Raw genomic sequence first — 18,586 nt, 5'->3', positions numbered from 1 at the left:
GCTGACGCAGAGGCCACGGCCCACCCCAGAGAAGAGGTCAGACTGGGAAGGGACGGCTGTTCCTCCCAGGAGGGGAAGAGACAGACTGTGCCTCCCCGCTGAGCCCTGCTGCCCCAGCATGGGGAGGGCCACCTCCCCAACAGCTCTGCAGACATCAGGACTAACTGCATCCCCCTGAACTGGCTCTGCCAGCAAGTGGGCAGATCAACGCCACCCGGAGCAGATCAGAGCAAGCCCCCGCTAACGGCAGCCTCCCCACCCAGAGCCAGAAGCCTCTCTCTGTTAGCGCCAGGTAACCAGCTGCTACGGAGCAGCTCCCAGCACGGCTGCAATCGCGTGTGACACTGGCGTTAACTTGGCATCTCCCCACCAATGTAACCCCAGGAGTGCATCTGCCAGGGGACTGAGGGGTCTCCTCTGCATGCAGGCAAAGACAGCAGAACCTCCTGCAGGCTTCTGGGTGCTGGTGACTGGCTGGGATCCCCTGGCTGTAGCTAGGAACAGGGAAACACCCTGCTTTGGAGGGGAGCTTGGAGCCATGCAGCCTCCCCTCACCCTGTCTGCACACAAGAAACCCCCCAGGTCCCCCTGCCCAGCCCTGTCAAGTTCCAGCCCAGAGCAAAGGGCAACTCCCTGGCCACTGCTTAGACAGGGGGCCCTGCAAAGCTGCTGGCTCAGGGAGCAGGAGGTGCTCTGGGCCTGGAAAGGAGCTTTCGACACGGAGGGGAGGGGAGGGAGGAGAGACATTCTTGCCATGAAAGCCAGCGTGCTTACCAGTGCTTGGTGTGAGGCTTGGTCTACAGTGGCTACAGAGCCAGAGGTACTGGGCTCTATGTCATCTAATGCAAGCTCTATGCTTTCCTAGAGAGGACGGACAGACGAAGGGTTAGTGCCTGTGTGACTAAAGATCACAGTTACGGGACCCAGAGAGGGTCAGTCAGTACATTAGTCTGAATAGAAGCTACAGGCCATTAGACCACAGGGGTTTCCCTGGAGAGCCCCAGCCTCCCTCCCGCCGGTCAGCCCACCGCCCCGGGCTGCTCCCCACAGTACTCAGCTCAGGAAGGGGAGTCCCTGGGGCAGGGGAGTGGGGTCATGGCCCTGGCCAGCGTGCACTATTCAGGGGTGAGCCGGGGGCCCGGGCTGGGCTGTAATCACACCCGGGGGGGCACCGCCGTGTCCCCCAACAGGGAAGGCAGAGCAATAACCAGGCAGCGTGCTGTGCGAAGGGAGTCGGCCCCCTGGGCCACGCAGGAGGCAAAGAGCGGGAGCTCCCAAGGCTCGGTCACACTCCTCCAGGGCGAAGGCAGAGCAGCTGCCGCTGGGGTGTTTGGAAGGGGCTGGGAGAGGGCCCATGGTCCCCCGTGAAGTGAGGATTGGGGGCACTGGGTAAAGCGTCCCGGGGGAGCCATCTCAAACAGACGGGGGAACTCGGCCTCCACGGTCTAGCCAATCCTGGAGTCATCACCAAAGGGTGGTTCCTGGGTCACGGACACCAGCACCCCAAGGAGCTGGGCTGAGACCCAGAGCCAGGGCCAGGAGCAACGACCACCCTGGGCTGGCTTCGCACCAGGCTCTCGCTCCCAGAGCCCTCCCCAGCCTGGGGGTTCAGGGTTAGCTGGGCCACGCACCCTTCCCACGTGGGCACTGAGAACCCGCCCAGCCGTGAGCAAAGGGGTCTGGGCCCAATTAGCCCCCTGCAGCGGGTCCGACCTGGCTGGTGGACACAGCTCCCCTCCCACCCTGGGGAGTTTGCCAGGAGCCAGCCCTCCATCGCTGCCAGGGGTGACTGCAATGCACAGGGCTGCTAGCAAAGCCACCAGTGCCCAGGGCAGGGCCAATGGCAAATGGCCTGTTCCCGGGGAAACCCCTGCTGCAAGAAGCACCAGATTCAGAGCTACTGATTAGCTGAGTCCTGTCTAGGCGTGACTGCCCGAGTCACCTACAGGGTTAGAAATCAGCTGGAGTCTAGTAGATGCTAGAGCAGAGAGGAGACGGCAACACAACTAGCTAAGGAAACAGCCTCCGCTGCCCCTTCCTCACGCCCTGTACAGCCCAGAGCCACCGTGCCCTGGGCAAGAGCAGCGCCCGCAGCTTCTCCGCAGCGGGGGGGCTCGCCAGACCCTCGCTGGGCTGCTGCCGGGGAGCAGGTCTCTGCCACGGGCCGAGACAGGGCTCCCTCAGGCAATACCTCCTTGTATCGCTCCAGCTCCTGAGTGAAGGTGCGCTCGTGGAACAGCGTCTGCAGCCGCTCCTGGGCGTAGTTGTGGCACAGCTCCTCAAAGCTGGCCCCGCGGCTCTGGTTTGCCAGCTCGGGGTTCTGGAAGCCTGGGGTGTCCACAAGCATCATGGAGCACAGGGAATGCTGGCTGGACTTGAGAGCCCTGCGTGGGGGGAGAAAGGGGCTAGGGCACACCAGGCTCCACGCAGGGCATGGGATCAGACCAGTGGGCCCCGGCCTGGTCCTGTGCCTTGTCAGGAGCGACGCCTGCAGCTCCAGAGGAAGACAAACGCCCCCGAATGCCCTGGCTACACGTGTGAGGTGAACCACTTCCCCCAGCGATTACACCTGGGCAGGAGGGCCCCTTTCCTGGCACCCGGCTGCCCTAGGGTAGCGCTCTCTGCTGTCCTTAATGCATCAGAGCCCTGCCTGGGCCTTGCTCCCGGCCCTGGAGCACACAGCGGGACGGCTGGAGGGGCCGGGCGAGGAGAGCATGCCAGACCAGGTCCCTTCCCCGAAGCGGAGCCTACACGTGCTGGAGCACGGACAGCTCTCCCTGGCTGCCGTCTCCTGCCACCAGCCGGGGGGATGCTGAGCTCCAGCAGCAGGACAGCTTGGTGTTCTGGGCTTGGCCAATGCACACGGGGCCAGGACGGCTCACCCCAGCAGGGGGCGTGAGGCTCCTGCCCTACACACACCCCCCCCCACTGCACTCTGTGCCAGCCAGGGGCTGGGGGCTTGGCTTGGTCTCGGCGCAGGCACGTACCGGTTCAGCAGCGAGATGAGCAGCGTGAAGAGCTCTGAATATAAGCCCGAGGCCAGGCCTTCCAAGCACTCCAGAGCAGTCAGCCTGGAGCCTGGGGGGAGAAATGATTCCAGAGTGAAGGCGATTGCACTCCCCCCACCCATATGCTGTGCGGCTCAGGGCCCCGCTTCCTGTGCCAGGGCAGGACCGGCTCGGGGAGCTGATCCAGGGGCTCTGAGGGGGAGTGGGAACGGCTGCACGTCAGTGCTACACCAACTCCCTGGCTGACGCCCGCTATAGGCCTCTGCCCTTGCCTATCAAAAGAGGGTGGTGACTCGCGAGGGTCTGGACCCCTTGCTGACCTCAGCGGGAGATGCTGGGAAGTGGGTGGCAAGCAGTGGCTGTTTTGAGGAGGAACCTGGAGTAGGACTGGGGCCCGTCAGAAAAGGGGGTGGGATTCGGGGCCCTCAGCTGTTTTCTGGGCTCAGACCGTCCTGTGTTCTGGTCCACAGCTCGGGCAGCTCCGTGCTGGGCAGGGGGAGAAGGGGAAACCCAGGTTTCAGCATGTCTAGTGAGCAAAGCCAGGTAGCCTGGGCCACAACTCCCACATCATCACCCTCCTTGCAACCCGAAAGCAAAATGCTTCCAAAGTGACCCCTGGTAACAGCCGGCACCCCCAGAATGCCAGGGCACGGAGAGGAAGGGCAGCTCAGTGCTTTGGGTGCTAGCCTGGAACTCGGGGGATTGGGCCCGATCCCTGCTCGGCCTGGGGCAGTCACAGCCGCCCTGAGCCTCGGCTTCCCCCGGTACCAGGGGAACAGCCCTGCCCTGTGTCTCCCGGGGCTGGCCCTGAGGGCTGTGACATGCTCAGACGATGGGGCCCAGCTCAATCCCATTCAGAGACTCATGACAAGGAGATGATGGGGTCCAGGGGAATCCCGCTGTCCTATGTGTTCATAGGGCAGTGCTATTACCCCCCATGGGAACAGAAGCCAGGGAGGCAAAGGGACATGCCCAAGGTCGCGCAGGCAGTCTGTGGTGGAGCAGGGAGTTGAATGAATCCTGGTCTCTCAAACTCCGGGGCAGTGTCCTAACCACTGGCCTATGCTCCTCTCCCACTTGGCTAGTTACAGACCTAGGAGGGCGTCAGCTGCAAAGGAAGGCAGACAGTCGGGGGAGGGAAGCCAGGCTCCGGGCACCTGTAGGAAGTGCCATCACCTTGCTCGATGCTATCGGCTGACACCATCCGCGCCCCGTGTTCGGCAGCAACCCAGTACCTGAGCCATCTCCCAAGCCGGCTTCCTCGGGCCCCTGGCGGAAGGACGTGGATCGCTGCAGGCTCCCTTTGGGCTGGTGCTTGAAGATAGATGAAGACAGCTCCTCCAGACTGCAGCCCAGCAGGTAAGCAGCCTTCTGGGCCCACTCGTGCCGAGCAAATTGCTTCCTCCCAGCTAGTGGGGAGGGAGAGAGTCTTAGTGCTGGGAATGCAGCCGGTTCCCCGAGGGGCTGTCTAGTGTCGGGGCATCCCAACCCAGGCATGGGGCCGGCGGCAGGTGTCCTCAAAGAACAGCAATGCCGGGGAAAGAGATTCAGTGCAAGACAAAGCAGCAGCTAGGAGTGGCTGGGGAGCGCGGGAGGGGACACGGCAGTGTCAGGGCTCGGCGCAGCCAACCCTGCTGTCCAGCCTGGCCACTATTCACTCGCGCAGCTCGAAGAGCTCGGTGCGGAGCGGGGCAGACTGGGCCGTAAGGAACATGGAGTCCGTAGTTTGAGGAGAGGGGACTGGCGCTCAATGGCTGAGGCCGATGGCTGAGACATGCCGCCGTGCTGGGATAACAGAAAGGCGCTCTCGTGTTCCCACCCAGCAGTGCCCCGAAGCCAGGGCTCCAGACAGTGCCCGTCTGGGACGGAGGATCCACCTCGGCGGGGGGCGACGCAGTGCACGTCCCTCCCCAGCATGTCAGGGAGCTGCCCTGGATCCCGGCTGGGCTGGGCTGGGCTGGGTCTTAGGACACCTCTTGCAGAAGCGGGAGGAGCCAACCTCCCGGCAAGGCGCCGGGCAGAGCTCTCGCTGCAGCTCTTCCTTCAACCGCCGCCCCCGGCCGCCCCGGGGGACAGGAAACGTGGGGACGCCCGAACCCGAAGGCCTCCGGCTGCCCCAGGGGGAGGGGAAACGCGGGGACGCCCGAACCCGAACGCCCCCGGCTGCCCTGGTGGGAGGGGAAAACGCAGGGATGGCCAAACCCAAATGCCCCCGGCTGCCCTGGGGGAGGGGAAACGCGGGGACGCCTGGCACCAGGCAAGGAGCCGGGGACACACAGGGAGAGTGAGTTAATGGGTAACACGTGGAACACAGCAGTGGGGAAGCAGAGAGAAAGGAGGCTTTACCTTCGTCGGTGTCTGCATTGCCAAGGGACGGCATGCACCATGCAAACAAAAACAGGGGGTTAGAATGCACCGGTGACAGCTGCTGCCAGCGAACACCTGCACTGGGTGGACGGGCCACCCCTGGGGGCAAGCGTGGCAAGCCAACGCACACTGGCACAGACACACACAGACAGACACAGACACGGACATGCCACCCCCTGCCGGGGCCCCTCCTCGAAGCCAGGCAGCCACAGGAGGCACACACCAGCCCCCAACCCAGGGCCCGGCCCCCATCTTTCCACTCACCCCTCTGCCCCCCATGCCAATCCGCTGGCTGCTCTCACCAGCCCCAACCTGGGGCAGGTTTGGGCCCGCACAGCCCCATGCGAGGTGGCACTGGGGCCCCATACAGACCCGTCAGGCCGGAGTCAGCGAAGGCCACCGCGCTGGGAGCCTCTCATCAACAGGGCAGCCAGTGGGCCACGCTCGCAGACAGATGTGCCCTGCGGGCCCCACGGCTCAGAAAGCCCTGAGCTTCTCTGGGGCCATCCTGGGACCTTTCCACCTGGCCCCGCTCAACATGGATCAAAGACAGCCCCTCCCTCAAGCAACTGCCCATGGAGCTGCTGGAACGCGGAGGGCAGCACATCTAACCCCGGCTCCAGGGCAGCCACACAGAGCGGGGCAAGGTTGGGCCTGGATTGAGGGCCGGCCTGTGTACTGAGGGGCTGTGATCCAACCTCATGGGCTGCCCCGGCTGCCAGCCAAGGGGCCAGCTGGCAGAGGGGGAGGGGCAGTCATGCCACGGGGCCCTTCTCCCCCTCTCCAGCAGGGCCTTGGTCTGCTTTGTGAGACACCGCACGGGCAAAAATCACCGTCACGCCCCGAGCATGGTACCTAGCAGAGCAGGATCTGCAGCACACAGCGACTGAGGCTGCTCCCCCGCAGACCCTGACTCCACTCCAGCCCCCTAGCTACAGAAACCACCTCTTAATTAACACCAATGCCAGGGGGCTGGTCTTGCACCAGGTCCCCTCCAGCTTGGGGATGTTATGAAATCACCTTCCCCTGCCCCCCGCAAAACAGCCCCTGTGGTGCAATGGTGTGAGGGGCCTTCCCCGGCGGCGCTCTCTGGGCTGTAAAATCCAAGCCCGGCTAGTCACAGCAGGAACCTCTGGGACCCGTCTCAAAAGGGAAATCCCAGGGCGCCAGCGGGGAGCAGATGCCAGCGTGACCCACCGCCCTCTGACACTGCTGGGGGGGCGGGGCGAGAGCGCGGCAGACAGACTTCCCCAGAACGCCGCCTCGGACAGATGAGCTGCCCCCTCCTGCTATCTGACATGGCCGAAGGCCCGGGTGAACCCCAGCTCAGAGAGAGCGCTGTGAGCTCCCAAATCACGCCAGGGCAAACCCAGCAGCTCTGTGTCTCGTCACACGGAGCGCTCAGGGCCCTGCACTTGCCCCAAGTCCACCTGGGGCTCTGCCTTGGCCGTAGCCTCTCTAGGCACTCTCCCAGCTCTAGAACTGGGCCTTCCAGCCAGTGCCGAGACACAGACCTGGCCCCGAGAACCTGCCGCATGCCCTGCCGGGGCAGACACAATACACCGGGCCTATGACCACACACGCTGCTCCGGCAGCCTGGAGGGGCTCCTCAGAACACAACGCAGTGGGATTGGGATTGGTGTTTCCCCCCCAGCTCAGTGTGCAGCCCCGCCCCCATGCCACCAGCACAGGGCACGGAGCAGACCCCACAGCCCCAGGAGAGATCAGAGGCAATTGCCAACTCCTCCTGCAAAGGGCCCTGCGAGAGGAGGACAATTATTAGTCCAGGAACGGGAGGACAAGGCAGGCCGTCCTCATGCACACGTCAGCCGCCTGCCCAGGGAAGCAGCCAAGACCTTCTCCAGGGAGGGGATGTGGCTTCCGTCCCTGCACAGTGTGGCCACTAAGGCTTTCCCCGAGCCAAGGGCTGGAAACCCAAATATCTTCCCAATGCTGCTGCCTCAACTCAGGACAGGCCTCAGACCTGCTCTGCTTAGCCTCAGCCCCACCCCACAGGTCTCTCCTGCAGCAACCCAGCGCCACCAGCAGCATGCCCATGCTCCCTCCCGTTTTGGGGGGGAGGGAGGAAGCTGGGGAACACTAGGGCTGGAGCCAGGGCCGTGCAGCGTCCCCTCCGCCCCCAGTGTGTGGACAGCCTTGCACAAGGCCCTGAGGTCAATGGTGAGCTGGTGATTTCCCTTGTGAATGACAGTGGATGAAAGCTGGGTGGATCGAGCACTGGGGATGATCCTGGCCCCAAAGCATGCCCCACCGGGTGCAGCCAGGAGTCACCAGGGCGCAGAGCACACAGGGCTGCCGAGAGGGAAAGAAGGAAGTTCTACGCAGGGTTCACTAACCCCCAGGAGTAGTTCGGAGAGAACCTCCCCTGGGCACTGCCCTGTCCTGTGGGGATAGGCCTTTCAGTCACCTCTCGGGAAACAACCGTGCATGGAAAGGCAGTTCAGACTGGCAAACCTCGGCTTATTAAAGCGCCCAGTGAAGTTCTGAACCGTTCGTTACCTTTGGTGGCTCCTGCGGCCCCCAGATGATAAATGGCCCCCAGGACAAGCCAGAACGCCTTCTGCTCATCGCTGGAGATGCCCAGCACTTTCATGGCAGCCTGGAGCTTGCTGAACTGCTGAGCTGCCTTCTGCTTTTCTTCCGGCTGGAGAACAAGGGAACACGGCGCCGCTGCCTCAGGCAAAGGGGTGGCTTTTCTCACCGCTGGCTAACAGCCACCTGCTCTGGGCCAGAGCTCCAGCCCCCGCCCTGCTCCCCTCGCCCCAAGGCCAGGTCTGCATGGATCCCGGGGAGAGTACCTGGGCCAGGGCAAAGCAGGCGTCCTCGCAGAGGTCACGCTGCCCCCGTGAAGGACAGAGCGGGGCGTCCGGCACGTGCAGGGAAGGCTTTAGTTAAGCTTTTAATTAAAAATCTACATCAAAGGCTAATCCTGGGGCTCAGGTAGAGAGCAGAAGAGTAAACAGATGGCGCCCAGGCGACGGAGAGTCCGTCTCTCTGGGAAAGGCGGAGGCTTCACCATCACTGGGCTGCGTCGCTCCCCGGGAGCTGGCAGGCAGCAGCAGCCCCCAATGGACCGCCCAGGCCCCCTGGTCTCTGCAGCTGTTCCAGCAGCCCCACGGTGACTGTGTCGGCCTTGGACTTTCACCCGAGGGCCCCCCTCCTCAGCCAGGCCCCCAGGGCCCAGCCCATGCTGGGTCAGGCCTGGGGAGGGGGGCCCTGCCCATGCAGGACCGCGCCCTCGTAACACCAGCCCTGCCCGGCTCTGCCCTGAGTCACCTTGGACAGTGGCACAATCCCAAACACGTTGGTCTCTGCGAAGTGGCTGAAGTGAAGCTCGGTTCTGCGGGGAGAAAACACAGCGTTACAGGGCCGGCCTGCGCTGACAGGCCCCACGCCAGGGCCAGGTTCCCCCAAGGCCTGATTCAGCTCAACACACCAAGCCCTGTTCTCTGGAATAAGATTCCCTGCCGCAGGGCACGGAGGCAGCTTCCGGGACCCTGCTCTCTCTCTCGGACCCCTGTAGGCTACGCAGACTCATGTCGCCGCGTGCCTGATGGGGCAGCCAGCCCATACCATGCCAGCTGCACTGCCGGCCCCTCTCTGGCCCCTGCCATCTCCATGACCTCCCAGAGACGCCCATGGGCTTGCAGCCCCGTACCCAGCGGGCCGAGGCTGGCTCTCAGCGGTGGGCAAAGCGAGTCCTGGCAGGGGAATGGCTGGAGCAGAGCTTAGAGACCCGCCAGCCTTCAGACCGTCACCACAGCAACGGACCCCATTGCCAGGGGAGGGCGAGAGGCAGCGATGGGGGCAGGTGGCGCAGGGCTCACCTGAGGGCGTTGTCCGTGCCAGCCAGCAGGTAGTAGAAGACATTGAAGGTGGCCTCGTTGGCCGGCCGCTTGGTGACCCTCAGCTTCTCCAGCAGCATCGTCTGGGGACCAGAATGGAGACATTTGGGGCGGGGCTGTGGGGCACTGCCAGCTGCCCACCGGCCAGGCAGCACCAGTGCACAGGCCCGGCTCTGTTCACTGGGGCTGGGCCTACTGCAACGGCAGCCCAAAGCCCCTGGCGCTGCTGGCCCCTTCCCTTCCCCTCCCCCCTTACCCCCAGCCCTGCATTTTCTGACTCATGGGCGGGCAGCACCCTGGGGCAGGGACCATCTCTGGGCTGCCTGTGTCTGCCCGTGCCTGGCACAACGGGGCCCAAGGCCCTTCAGTGTTAGCCCAACAGACGCAATCAGTTACACCCAGCCTGTCTCTAGCAGGGGCCTTCCAGCTGCCTCAGTGGGAGGTCAAATCCCAGTCACACACCGGGTGCCGAGCTTTCCCTGGGGGCTGAGCTATTCTTGCCTGCCCGCCAGTGTCACGGAGTCCCCGGGCGATGCTCTGGAACTGCTCCCCACAAAGCCAGTCAGGACTTTGGGGAGCCTCCTCTCCCTCGGAGCAGACTGTCTTCAGGGCAAGAAGCTCACATGGCTTCACCTCCTGGGTCTGACCTTGGAGCATTCGCATATGCCCCTCCGTGCGCTTCCCACAGTGAGTCCGCCCTGGCGGGGTCCTGGGGAAGCCAGAGGGTCCTGCACCCCCACTTTGCAGTCAGACGTGACTCTCAGCCAGCCAGTAAAACAGTGGTTTATTAGATGACAGGAACACGGTCTAAAACAGAGCTTGTAGGTACAGTGAATGGGATCCCTCAGCCGGGTCCATTCTGGGGTCCCGTGAGCCAGACACCCCATCTGTCCTCACTCCTAGTCCCCAGACAGCTCCAAACTGACTCACCCTCCAGCCCCTCCTCCTCTGGGCTTTGTCCCTTTCCCGGGGCAGGAGGTCACCTGATCTCTTTGTTCACCTTTAGCTATTCTCTTGCAGAGGGGAAGGGCCTGGCCATTTGTTGCCAGGATACAAAGTGTCGGCCATTTATGCACACTGGAGACTTAAGACATGCATAGGGGAAACTGAGGCACCCACACAGTATTCAGAGGAAACATTAAGAACAGTCCCACTTCGTCACAGCCAGCGACTGCCTCTGCCCCATGCCCTGGTCACGCTGCCACGCCCCTGCCCCGTCTAACCCCAGGCTAGGGGTCGCTCTCATTGGGTGGCAGCTGATTATGTCAATACAAACACTGGTAAAGCGACAGACTCTGAAGCCTCCTCAGCCTCCCTGAACCTATCTCCCCACAGCTGATTAGCAGCTCTCGTTACACGGGCGTACAGAGGGACTTGGCTGAACGTTAACAGCTGCGCTCTCCTTACCATGCTGGTGCCAGCTTTTATGAGTGGCGGAAGGGAGAGAGACGCCTTGTTACGGGAGACTAATTCCGCGAGGAAAGGAAATCAAGGCCGTCTGCGACGGGGCCTCGCCTCGCCACCTAGCTGTGCTGTGCTCCAGATGTGAAGGAAGATGAGCACCGGCAAAGGAGGCCAATCATCACGGAGTAGATTTACCAGCAGTGCAGCTGCTGAGCGTGGCTGTGAACACGCAGCTCCGCTTTCAAGAGAGAGCCCAGGCAGGCAGCCTGCCAGCGCCAGTCTAGCCCCACACTGAGACCAGCAGGGGGCAGCTTTAGCTCTGATCTGGAAGGAGGGGAGTTCAATCTCCAGGCCCCAGTGGGTCCCTGGCTTCCTGCTGAGACTCCCAAAGGCAGCTCCCCATTTGGGCCAGCCACAATGGGGCTGGTGGGACAGGCCACAGGTCCTGTTAGGAGTCATGTGCCAGGGACAGCCCCAAGTTCTGAGCTAGGTACCAGGTCCCTGTTCTGTGGTCACTGCCCAGCGCCATCCAGGCCCCCCCAGCTGTACGCTCAGCACACCCCATGCGTGTTCTTCCCCCCAGCCCCCTCTCACCTGTATGGAGGCTGAGGCCACCTGGCCAGCCTGATCGAAGTCCAGCGAGACGATCTGGGAGAAGCGAGTGGCGTTGCCGTTCATACTGGTGCTGCTGTTGCCAAAAGCCTCTAGGATGGTGTAGAGCGCCTGCCACTTCTCCACTGTGGGGACACAAGCAAGAGGGCGTGTGCATGGCCAGCCCCGTGGCCCAGAGGGCTGTGTTAGTTACAGAGCAAGCGCCTCTGTGTGCCCAAGGTGCAGGGCCAGAATGGACAGCAGCAGGGCAACCTCGCCACCCAGGGACCCCAGCGCCACCCTAGAGGGAGCAGGTGCCCTTGGTCCGAGCTGTGCTCCCCAGCTCACGCCCGTGGCCAGGGACCCAGAAAGCAATCCCCCAAGCAACGTGGGGCTGGCAGGAGCCAGCAGTGCTGCAAGGGAGCCCTCAGCGTCCCCTCTAGCTGCCCCAGGAGCAGTGCTGACGGGTCCCAGAGAGCTGCTAATAACCCGCCCAGGCCAGTTGTTGGCGAGAGCAGTGAAGGGCCCATCCAGGCTGCAGAAGCGTCGAGTGCAGCAGATCTCGGCAGGTCAGCGCTCTCCTATCGCCACGGCCCGGCCAGCATGGCTGGGCACTCACCTGAGAAGATCTTCCCCGTGCTGCCAGCTACGGTGGCCAGGTACTGGATCAGGTGCTGGCAGCAGGTAGTCTTGCCACTGCCGCTGCTCCCCAGCAGGACGATTGACTGATCCTGGCGGCTCATCAGCATGTTGCGGTAGGCGGCCTGGGCCACGGCGTAGATGTGTGGAGACATGTCTTCCCTGCGGCACCCTTTGAACATGTGCATCACCTGGGGAGAGTGCAGGAGGCTGGGTGACCTAGCGCGGTGCTGGCTGGGCCAGCCCACTCCCCCTCCAGCCATCCTGGGCGGGGCCCTCAGCCCCACACGAATCGCTCCTTCCCCCGCTCCAGGGCTCCCACGGGCAGGAGCAGGAGCAGCGGACCTTACTCAACGTGCTGAGAGACGGATGGGACAGCATGCCCACCTGCTGGCACCGTCCAGCCACAAGTCCAGCAGGACCTCTCCTCAACACGGGCAATGCAGCCAGGAGAGAACACAGCCAATAACTGCACTTGGGGCTGTCCCTGCCCCCCACACCCGCAGGAGAGTCTGCCCTCGCCCCCATACCAGGAGCACAGACCCCCAGTGAGAGCCCAGGGGCTGTCCGCCGTGCCCGCGAAGCAGGGCAGCACTACCATCGCCGTTACAGACCAGCAAGCGGGGAAGGCTGGCGTTGCCCAGGGCACTGTCACAGAGCTGGGACCACAGCACTTCCTGGCTCCCAGCCCTGGGCTCTGTCCCCCGGCCACTCTTCTAGCCTGCTGCCGGTGGAGTGGGACCCCCGTGGATTGAGTGCAGAAGCTGTGACAAGGGTTAATGCAGCCAGGCCCTGAGCTGCAGCGTTACCTTCTCGGAGTACATGGAGGGGGAGCTGAGCGGGTTGACGACCAGCACGGTGGGCCCCGCGTAGGTGTGGATCAGGTTACCCCCGTAGCGCTGGCGCACCGTGTGCAGCACGCTGGATTCATTGAGATAGACGAGGTTGGCCAGGTCCTCCACCCGGTCACAGGACGGCGGGTTCGCCTGGGGACACAGAGGGGACAGGCAGCATCAGGCAGGGAATCCCAGCCCCTACCCCACACAGCCCCTGCCACCGCAGGCACAGATCCACTTCTCGCCCACCCCGCGGCCCCTGCTCCTGCCCTGCCCCCCCAGCCAGAGTCAGGGCACAGGGCTCCCACCTTCTCCACGTCATCCTCGTCCACTTCCAGCACGGCCCCATCGTGGTCCAGTTTCACCTTCACCTTCCCTTCGGGCAGGAGGCTCGCTTCATCCGCTCGCAGCTGGCTCGCTGCCAAGGGAACACGCCATGGCATGGGCAGGCTCTCCCGGCACCATAGCCCCTCGTGTCCCCCCCTCCATCTCTTCCCGTGCCCGGGGACACGCTGACACCTAGTGGTGGAGCTCTGGCACTGAGGCCAGGCTGCTCCTGCACACCAGGCCCCACTTCTTCCAGACAGCAGGACGGGGCACTCCCCTGGCCGCGTCTCCCCGCGCCGGCTGGAACCCACTGGGCAGCACATGACACGTAGGTGGCCAGGGACCTGGCTGGTTACCACTTGCCTCCCTGAGCCCTGGCACGGGCGTGGAGGCTCAGGAGAAGGCACCCCGCTCTCACACTGCAAGGGCACACTACTGATGCCTTCTGGAGCTCTGCTTTTCTGCCTGTCACCTGGCAGGTCAGAGCCAGGCTAGAGCTCTGCCCCGCGCCGTTAGCGGGCGAGCAATGCTCTGGAGAGCAGCAAGGGGGGCTGTGAGCAGAGCCGTGGTCTAGCCCCACTGCACGGCACTGCCCCAAGGAAGCCAAGGCCAGGGCCCCCCATGGAAGGTGAAGGACAACACTCACCCAAGGAGAAGCCATCCTTGTGGACCAGCCACACCTTGTCCGTCTCATACCAGGCCTCCTCGGCAGCGATCTGCTCCTCCGTCTTCGCCTGCCAGAGTGAGGAGAAAGGGGAAGAGGTCACGGCTCAGGCTGGGGGGACTGGACCATCAGAGACTCCAGCACCGCCTCTCACCCTGCTGCCCTCCCCTCTCCCCACCCAGGCGCCCCCTGATCACCAGGACAGAACCCAGCCCTGTGCCGGGGCTCCCATCCAGGGAAGAACTCAGACCCAGAGAGCTCGGCAGTGACCCAGAGGTGGGAAAGCTGGTCCCTGCTGTTCCACGTGACAGAGCCTGGCTCTAGCCATCGAAGGGAGCATGGCAGCATCCCTGCGCCACTAACAGCCAGCGTGGTCTGCGCAACACAAGCTCTCAGAGCAGCCACCCAGCTCCAGCCAGCCTCACATCGGGTCTTGGACCAACACAAGCAAGCTGAGTGTGCGACCCCCTCGCACCCCAGAAAGGAAGAGCAGGGCAGGGCAGCGGGGAACACAGTGCATCCTGCAGAGCAGAATGAACACAGGCCATGTGCACACAGGGAGAGTGCAGAGAAGGGACAGCCCTAAACCTCCAAGCCAAGTGAACAATGTATGCAGCCCCTGCCCCCCCGCACAGGGCATGGAGCGCACCACGTGGCAACTCTGCAAACGGAGACACCTGGAGTCTCACAAAGCAACACCCCCACAGCCGTGCAAACAGGGCCCCACATAGACAGCTCTGCAAACCAGGCCCAGCTCTCTGGGGCTCGCGGGACAGGAGAACTGCTGAGGGTGGGCCACAGGGGAGAACCGGGGGTCAGGCTATTTGGCAAAGCTGCCCAACAGCGGGCTCTGCTGGGTGGAGGAGTCGTCCCGAGGGCAGGCCCTGAACCTTGGAGTCACTGGACAGGGCCATGTTCCTTCAGGGAGCAACCCCAGGCTGGCCTGTGGAGAGTAGATTGGACGGGCCCAGGGGGCTTTTCCAGCTGTCCTGGCTAAGACCTTGTCCCACCAACGACCTCATGCAAACGTGCAGGGCAAAGGCCTCATGCAAACAGGAAGAGGGGGAGCAACACACCAGCACACAAACAAGGCAGTCCCCCCCCACTCCCCAGCATCAAGCAAATTCACAGACACTCCCAAAAACGTTAGTGTGGTCAAGCAGCCAAACCTGAGGCAGGGATGCAGCAGAGGCTGGGCCCAACTTGGCTGCTGGGGCATCGTCCGCCTGTCCCTATTGAGGCCGACGGGGAAGCAAGGTGTAAAGGGTTAATGTCCTCTCCCCCCAGGGGAAGGCGCAGAGAGCAGGTAAGCCACTATGAGAAGCGAATGGAGGTGAATGGGACAAAACCTGCCGACCATGCAATGAGGGGCCAGTGGCACCGCGTCTCTCCCGACCCTTCGGCACAGTCAGCACTGCCCCGAGCACCCCCTGCCACGCTGCAGGAGAGTGTCCGGTGCCCATGCTGCACTCAGGGTGGCAGTGTCCTGCAGCCCCCACCCACAGCTCCCCTGCTCCTGGGCTGCTCCAAGGGTCACAATGAACAACAGTGCCCTGCGTTTCCCAGCGCGCCCCCCAAGCGCTTTGCAGAGCTGGGCCTCTGAAGAGAGGCCACTGACCTGCCCACGGTCACCCAAGGAGTAAGTGGCAGACCTGGAGTGCATCTCCCAGGCCTGGGCCTTGACCTCAATGCTCTGCCCCACCACACGGGAGGCCTGGGGGCAAGCCGCCCTCCCTGCCTTGCCGTGCCCCCCAGCTATCCAATCCACAAGCAGCTGGGAAAAGGAGGAGCCAGTGGGAAGGAGGGTCCCGCCTAGGCTAACAGGCAGGCTGCCGGAACGTCGGGGAGGAAGTGCTAAAACGGGCATGTTCTCCAGCACGTGGGGGAACCCTCGCCCCCTGCTCAGGAGGGTGAACGGGACCCCCCAGCATTGCAGATTCTTGCTCCCCAAACGCAGCTGCGTGCGTGTTTGGGAGCAAACGTCACGGAGAGTCCAGCTTGGCGGCTGAACGGGCAAGAGGACAACGCTCCAAGACACGCCCAGCCCAGCGCCCGGAGCGCTGCGGACCCCGCCATCCCTGGGTGACTGCACAGCCAATAACAGACCAGAGCCCACTGGGGCTGGGCGATCGGTCGCACTCGCACGTCCCCCCAGAGCCCAGGAGGGGATACAGGTTTCACTGCTGACCAGCAGGTGGAGACAGAGACTGCACCTGAGGCAAGAGGCTCTCGATTACCCATTTACCTGCCGGGCCGGGGAATGGAACCTGCCTCCTTCGCCCTGTCTACAGCCGCCCGCTGGGCTCATCAGACCAGCCCCGGCTCGGGAACCTCGTCCACACTCAGGTGTTGGCAGCCTTGGGGACCCAAGTCCCCGCTGGAGGTCTGGGGGAGTTTACTGCCTATACCACTCTGCTGCTCAGCCAGGCCCTTCACCTTTGGGCGTTTGTTGGTACAAGGAGCAGGCCAAGTGGTGGCACCCGTACAGTCGAGAGGCAGCCTACTCAGTACACAGGGCCTACAGCTGGGAGTCAGGACTCCTGGGTTCTCTTGTCAGCTCTGCCACTGACTCCTGGGGACAGACAGCCGGCAAGGGTGCGGCGTCCTTCGTCCCACTCACTGTTAGCAGGTGAGGACCTGGGAATGCAGCCTTTTGCGGAGACGGTTAACAGCTGCTCCTGCTCCTCTTGCCTGAGACTGTCCAACAGCCTCCCCATGCCCACACTGATCTGCATGTCTGTCCTCTGCTGCCAGCCCAGCGCCAGGACTGTACTCAGCAAGCTCACGGGCACCATCCCGGTGCAGAGCTCACACCTCCTGCTTTCCGGGTGGGAATAACTCCCACCCCAAGGCAACTCCTGCACAGAGGTGAACAAGTCAAGCTGCAGCCAGGAAGCCCCGGTGCACGAAGGCAGCCACTGGCCTGAGGGAGACCCACACTAGCTCTAGAAGCTTGGGGAGGCCAACAGTCAGCGGCACTGGCCAATGCAGCCTCCCGCTGCCGGGAGCCGGGCGGCCTGTTCCCCGCCCCGCCGTACGCAGCCTCCCGCTGCCGGGAGCCGGGCGGCCTGTTCCCCGCCCCACACACGCTTGCCTGGCTAGTAGGAGGAAAGTCTCAAGGCCAGAGGAAATACGGCTCATTAGTAACACACGAGCCCCCGCCCGCAGGCGGGCGGACTTGGGACTACTACAGAATGGCTCCGGAGCAGGTCTAGCTAGCAGAATGGCAGGACTGAGCGGGGCAGAGAACCGGATGGGGCAGGCCGGAGAGGAGAGAGGTGAAGAAAGCCTTACACTCCAGCATGAGGCGCGTGCACAGACACCAGCCCAGAGGCAGACAGACGACGGTGGGAGGTCACTGGTGGAAGCAGAGAGCTCCTGTGGGCAGGGGTACAGTACCTGACTCTGTGCTGACGGGGAGGCCACAGGCTCCAGCTAATGGCAGCAAGGCAAGAAGGGGAAAAAGGAGAAGAAAGAGGCTGAGATAAGCAGAGAATCGAAGGAAACACTCCGGCCAGCGACCCCAAACAGAGCAGGCTTGCGACTGCCCAGGCCAAAACCCCACGTCAACATCCAACCACGCGCTGCTCCAACCAACCACTTCCCCACGGCTCAGGGGACACCACCACCCTTCTCAGGCCAGTGGGGCATCACTCTACCAGCAAGGCCAGCTCCCAGAGCCAGCCAACTTCTGCCGGCACCTCGCACGGGCTCCGGCGTACGCGAAGGAACTGCACGGCAGTGTCTCAACGGAGCCTGGCCTCCAAGCCAGTGCAGGAGTCGCAGCAGCTGGCTCTGCTCCCTGATGACGAAACCCCTCGGTGGAACTGCTAATCGCCTGGTACAACCATGAGTGAGCCAACAAGGATGTGATGCTGGGCTGGGTCCACAGTGAATGGGTCTGACCCCAGGGACTGCAGCCTGCATCACAGAGCAACCCTGCCCCGGCCCTTTCAAACCCCATCCCGCAGGGTACAATCCGCTGAGCCTTCCCCTACTGCAGGCCAGGTTGGGTTTCCAAGAGCCAGTGCTGCAGAGTGGACCCAACAAAGCTAGCCCACCTCTGACTCCAGCCAGCCACCACACAGGAGGGGTGACACGCTTCCCTCTCCAGGCTGCAGAGCGCCAGCAGCCTCACCCCAGTGTTACCCTTCTACACGTGGCACAAGTCCGCCTGGCCACGGCCTCTCCCCGACGCTCCGCTAACTCCCACCCCCGGGAGTCAGAGGAGAGGGTCCAGACAAGGGACGAGTGACCCGGGGCCCGTGTCGGGACATCCCCTGCTGCGCTCTGGGTCACTTGCCCCACCCCCCAGGTGCAGCAGTTGGTCCGTAGCAGGCAGCTGAGGCATTGGAGAGGAAGCGCGGGAAGCAAACGGGGGCCTCTCCTGCGTGGGCAGTGCCAGGATGAAAGGGAACGGCAGGCCCCCGAGCCGCACACACCCTCCTACGGGCAGTAATACTGGCAAGGGATAGAAGAGGGGCGTCCTCAGAGAGCAGAGCGCCGCTCCTACCCTGCCCGCTGGCCAAGCAGCCCTTAGCCCCGGGGCTGTGCGCCCTGGACGTGTTAGTGTAGGTAGCTGGTGCTGATACGTGTTTCACACAGCGAGGAAAACGGTTTTTGTGGAAGAGAATCCTGTGACCTCTGCAGCCAGATGTGGGGGGCAAGGGGGGATTTGATCAAACCAGGGAGCTCCAGCACACGACAGCGGAGGCTTCTCGCCAGCACCCGCAGCCTCAGGGCTTAGAAGCTCCTGATGGCTCCCAAATGGCGAGGAGAGGTCTGAGGTGCCTCCCGGCAGCTCCCAGGCACACGGAAAAGCAAAGGGAGCGCACCAGCCCACTCCCGGAGGCACTCCGAGTCAGAGCTGCCACACACACGGGG

General features: G+C 63.4%; 1 protein-coding gene across 15 annotated transcripts in view; it reads right to left on the bottom strand.

Moving 5' to 3' along the window:
• Positions 1 to 18,586, bottom strand: part of MYO18A (myosin XVIIIA) — a 107,301-nt gene that overhangs the window by 43,459 nt on the left and 45,256 nt on the right. For 6 of the 15 annotated variants that reach the window (XM_029912552.1, XM_029912553.1, XM_026656624.2 and 3 more), the window contains 14 exons: positions 17,102 to 17,137; positions 14,872 to 14,934; positions 13,685 to 13,772; positions 13,020 to 13,129; positions 12,685 to 12,861; positions 11,856 to 12,066; positions 11,240 to 11,382; positions 9,224 to 9,324; positions 8,673 to 8,736; positions 7,896 to 8,040; positions 4,244 to 4,417; positions 2,988 to 3,078; positions 2,192 to 2,384; positions 775 to 861 (listed from right to left, as the gene is read on the bottom strand). In XM_029912552.1, coding sequence (XP_029768412.1) covers positions 775 to 861; positions 2,192 to 2,384; positions 2,988 to 3,078; positions 4,244 to 4,417; positions 7,896 to 8,040; positions 8,673 to 8,736; positions 9,224 to 9,324; positions 11,240 to 11,382; positions 11,856 to 12,066; positions 12,685 to 12,861; positions 13,020 to 13,129; positions 13,685 to 13,772; positions 14,872 to 14,934; positions 17,102 to 17,137 — 1,683 coding nt within the window. The remainder of the gene's footprint in view (positions 1 to 774; positions 862 to 2,191; positions 2,385 to 2,987; positions 3,079 to 4,243; positions 4,418 to 7,895; positions 8,041 to 8,672; positions 8,737 to 9,223; positions 9,325 to 11,239; positions 11,383 to 11,855; positions 12,067 to 12,684; positions 12,862 to 13,019; positions 13,130 to 13,684; positions 13,773 to 14,871; positions 14,935 to 17,101; positions 17,138 to 18,586) is intronic. The other 9 variants (XM_029912554.1, XM_029912556.1, XM_029912546.1 and 6 more) reach the window with 2 other exon arrangements.

Source organism: Terrapene carolina, unplaced genomic scaffold, assembly GCF_002925995.2.
Source record: "Terrapene carolina triunguis isolate 2854851 unplaced genomic scaffold, T_m_triunguis-2.0 Scaffold231, whole genome shotgun sequence".
NCBI classification, from domain to species: domain Eukaryota; kingdom Metazoa; phylum Chordata; order Testudines; family Emydidae; genus Terrapene; species Terrapene triunguis.
Note: the sequence above shows the minus strand (reverse complement) of the source record. Positions and strands in the feature narration are given on the sequence as shown.